Source organism: Clarias gariepinus, chromosome 18, assembly GCF_024256425.1.
Source record: "Clarias gariepinus isolate MV-2021 ecotype Netherlands chromosome 18, CGAR_prim_01v2, whole genome shotgun sequence".
NCBI lineage: Eukaryota > Metazoa > Chordata > Actinopteri > Siluriformes > Clariidae > Clarias > Clarias gariepinus.
This window is the reverse complement of record NC_071117.1, coordinates 1,887,932-1,892,040: the sequence shown is the minus strand read 5'-3', so window position 1 is coordinate 1,892,040 and position 4,109 is coordinate 1,887,932. Positions and strand designations below refer to the sequence as shown.

At 41.5% G+C, this 4,109-nt stretch overlaps 1 protein-coding gene across 1 annotated transcript; it reads right to left on the bottom strand.

Annotated features, from left to right (window-relative positions):
* Window positions 1-2,980: 2,980 nt before the first annotated feature.
* On the bottom strand, window positions 2,981-3,610 carry si:dkey-61f9.2 (C-type lectin lectoxin-Lio2). The gene is made up of 2 exons (XM_053477560.1): window positions 3,604-3,610; window positions 2,981-3,345 (listed from the first exon to the last, which is right to left on the bottom strand). Exons 1-2 carry the CDS (start codon window positions 3,608-3,610, stop codon window positions 2,981-2,983), a joined length of 372 nt encoding a protein of 123 aa, XP_053333535.1.
* Window positions 3,611-4,109: the final 499 nt, after the last annotated feature.

The following is a 4,109-nucleotide window of genomic DNA, read 5'->3' as shown; positions in this document are numbered from 1 at the left end:
ACTCGTGCCGGCACTCCATGCTTCGGCATTCCGGCGAGGCTTCCCCTGCTCACACCGCAGCGCGGAGCTAAACTCATGTCTAGTATTAGAACCACCACACTGCCTGCTCAGTCATCCTTAAGCACTCATAAACACCATTTCATCTCTACCCGGGATCGACTCTCACCGTATGCACTTCGATCCACCACATCCCCTACCGAGGTTCCTTATTAAAGAATTTTTCCGACAGAGCAGTGATTTTGTTAGTGTGTGCTGAAGAGCAGGATGAGTCTACAGGCTGATTTATATACAGGGCAGATAATGTGCGTCCATACCCGCTCAAAGGATCTGCTGATAATGGGTAAATGGATGAGGGGAGTGGGAACCCGGCTTTCCTCAGTGACTACAAGGAGGGTTACTTGGCTGTAGCTCAATTTTGGTGGGCACAGGATCATCTGGCACTGGTTTCCAGTGCTGAGCAGTTCAGACAGGGTGTACAGGAAGTTTGAGTGGATGTGATAACTTGTAAGGGACCCCTGGCCTCTTTTTGTGGCACAGACATGAAAGCACAGTGGATGCACACAACTCGACAAAGAGTAGACAGGTCCGAGAGTGTCTCAGCGTGCAACACAGAGGAAAGAATCTCTTTTTTTTTGTTAACAACTGTTTATTGCATTTTTCTTTTTCTAGATCAAATAGAAACAACAATACAAAACAAACACAAACAAAAGAGGCAAGAGTGTCTTGATGGTGTTGATGTCTGCAGCAAAGAAGAATGAACGAGAATGAATGAGAATGAGAGGAGCACTCAGAACACTACTTACCCGCTGCAACCATGGCAGCCCTCTATAGTTTGCTGGCTTCCCTCAGAGGACGGTGCATGCTGTTTTGCTGTCAAAATTTTGTGGTGTTGAAAGTACACCAGAGTGATGTGTGTGGCTTAGTTAACCCATTTCGGTTCATGTGGTCAGCTACAGTAAGCTGGTTAACAGTGTTAGGGGACGTTACTTTTTAAAGTAACTAATTACATTACAAAATGATTGTCTTTAAAAAGTAATCAGTTACATTACAGCGTTACATTCTGATAAAAGTAACTAGTTTAAGTACTTTTCCACTGCAGAAAATAATAAACTCCTTTGTGATTCCTCATGCATGTTGTTTTAGTCAAGACCTTTATAATTATTCTATCTAGCCAAGTAAAATTATTATCACTCAGCCAAGTTTGGCTCATAATCTGTTAACTACTAATCCTTACCCTAGTGTGTCTGCGTGTGTAATGTTTCATGTTTGATTCCTAGATTACCTGCACCTGTGTGTGTCCCTATTTATTCCAGCCGAACTCGTAGCGCTTCGTCTGTTCACTGTTGTATCATGTCTTTGGTATCTTTCATGTTTAATCACTGTGTTTTCTTTGTATGTTTGACCCAGGACTGAGGGAGTCTGCAGGCGGAAGATCCTTTGTTTTTTCGCAGAGACAAGTTCAAGTTCAAGGCTGACCGAGAGTCAGCACTGAGTTCGTCACGGAGGCTGTAAATCCAGTTTGTTTGGTGTGGCCTAGTTTAACCTTCACAAAACCGCCTGCAGACCCGGCCTGGGGAAGCCTCCCCCGCCCTGTTTTCGTTGTGTCTTGTTTTTTTCGTTTTGTTTTGCTGGACTTTTCATTAAAAACCTTAAGTAATTATCTTAACCCTGCATTTGCGTTCACCTCCTCCTTACAGTCATGACACTAATACCCCTATCTCACCTACTAACACCCCTATCTCACCTACTAATACCCCTATCTCACCTACTAACACCCCTATCTCACCTACTAATACCCCTATCTCACCTACTGACACCCCTATCTCACCTACTGACACCCCTATCTCACCTACTAAATACCCCTATCTCACCTACTAATACCCCTATCTCACCTACTAACACCCCTATCTCACCTACGCAGGTTTGCGCGGTGGCCGTAAGTACGGTTCATCATGATTCACCGCGAATTTTGGCGCTTTACGTTTCCATCTTTCCGCGTGACGGCCCTCGCATAGTCAAACCGCATAAGTGAGATACTGTAGGGGTATAACAGCAGAATAACAGAGGGGGACGAGGCTTATAGGACGAATTTCACACACACACTAACAAATTGGGAATGACTGCTGTCTGGCTCACAGATGACATAAATTGTCCGAATAACATAAAATTTTTAAAAAAGTTACTAAATAACTGAGCACTTAAATGGTGGACCTAACGCGTTAGATTACTCGTTACTTAAAAAAAGTAATCCAAGTACTCTAACGCGTTCCACCCAACACTGCTGATTACTAACCAGACAGGGTAACAAGCATATTATTTCACTGTATTCAGCATGGCATCTATTCAGTGCCCATGTTAATGGCAAAGAGAAAAACCTCACTAGCATGGTGGGAACAGTTCTGATGCAAAAGTTAAGTGTGTTTCAGTGGTCACTGCTGATTTATAAACGCTGTAAGTGCACACATGGAGATGTGACGGAGGGAGTAAGAGAAGTTTGCTGTGGATAACTGGGATGAACTTTATATTCCTACAGAGAGTATAGTTTATTAAAAAATAAAAGTGGCAATACTTTTAAATAATCTTTATCATGAAAAGATACATAACAGATCATTTTGCACATCATTACTGAAAAAGCATGTATTACACATATCTAACTTCATGCCCAAAAAATTGACATTTAACTACTAATCAATGTGTAAAATAAAGCCAAAACCAAACCCTCAAACCACTGAGGCTACATCTGAAACAAGAACTTAACATGTACTAACAATAATATCCTCTAATTACCATAATCATTTAAATATTCATAAACATTCATGAGGGAGGTAAAGAGGGAGAAGGAGAGAAAGAGAGATAAACAAAATGTAATAAATAATAAAATAACATTGTAGAATAAAATTATCAAGAAGGGTTTTAACCCTGGAAAGGTTTTGTGGTTTTCCCTCAAACGGTACACAAAAAAAGGACTGTGTGTGTTTCATTAAGGATATTTGGTGTAACACAGAGCTTTATAATGAGCCTTACAGTTCCTATCGCTCCATGTGTAGTTCGGAGGGACGACGGCGCCGCAGTGTTGAGTGAGTGGACCCTCAGGCTGTTTTCCTCCGTACCAGTTAGAGTACTCGTACACAGCTGTCCCATCCACCCAGATCCAGAACCCGAGGAGTCTACTCTGTCTGAGCCCCACCCACACCGGCTCACTGATATTCCTCCTCCTGAGCTCAGACTCCACGACTTTCTGTTCATCTGCAGAACTTATTTTCAGAACTCCAGTCCTGTTCTCTTCAGTACAGTAATCCAGCACATCCTCCCAGGGCATAGGGTAATCACTCACATGGAGGAAACCTGAGAGACAGAGGAAACAGAAAAAAGAAAAACAGGAAAGTTTAAAGAGACAGATGTTCTGGGCCACAACGTGGACTAAGCCAACTCTGCTCAACTGTTGTTATCAAGCACATTAAACCCCAAAACACATACAACGCACTCCAAGCTTTTACTGTACAACATGAACGATTAACCCAGGTCTTCTGTATATGGAATACTCCACGTTAAATATTTTTTTTTATAAATACAGCAATCTAAAAAAATATGTTTAATGTTTACAGAACATAATGTCGTTCACTTTTATCACTCAGTATAATCAATATTCACCTAATGATCAACTTAATTCTGGTTTAATAAGAGCAGAGTTGTAAAACAATCAGTTCTTTAGGTTTTTATTGCAGACTGCAACAGTTTACTGAGTAAAAACACCTTTTGCACCAATAATCAGTTAGAACTAGTTTTATTTTTTAGCTTAAACTTCTGTCAATGTTATCTGCTCACCTTCTTTACATGGTTGAGTTTGCGAAGATGATGATGTCGGGTTTGCAAAAGCTGTAGTTTGTGTAGAGCTTGACATCAGGTTCGCAGAAGCTGTAGTTTGGGTAGAGCTTGATATCGGGTTCGCAGAAGCTGTAGTTTGAGTAGAGCTTGATATCAGGTTTGCAGAAGCTGTAGTTTGGGTAGAGCTTGATATCGGGTTCGCAGAAGCTGTAGTTTGAGTAGAGCTTGATATCGGGTTCGCAGAAGCTGTAGTTTGAGTAGAGCTTGATATCGGGTTCGCAGAA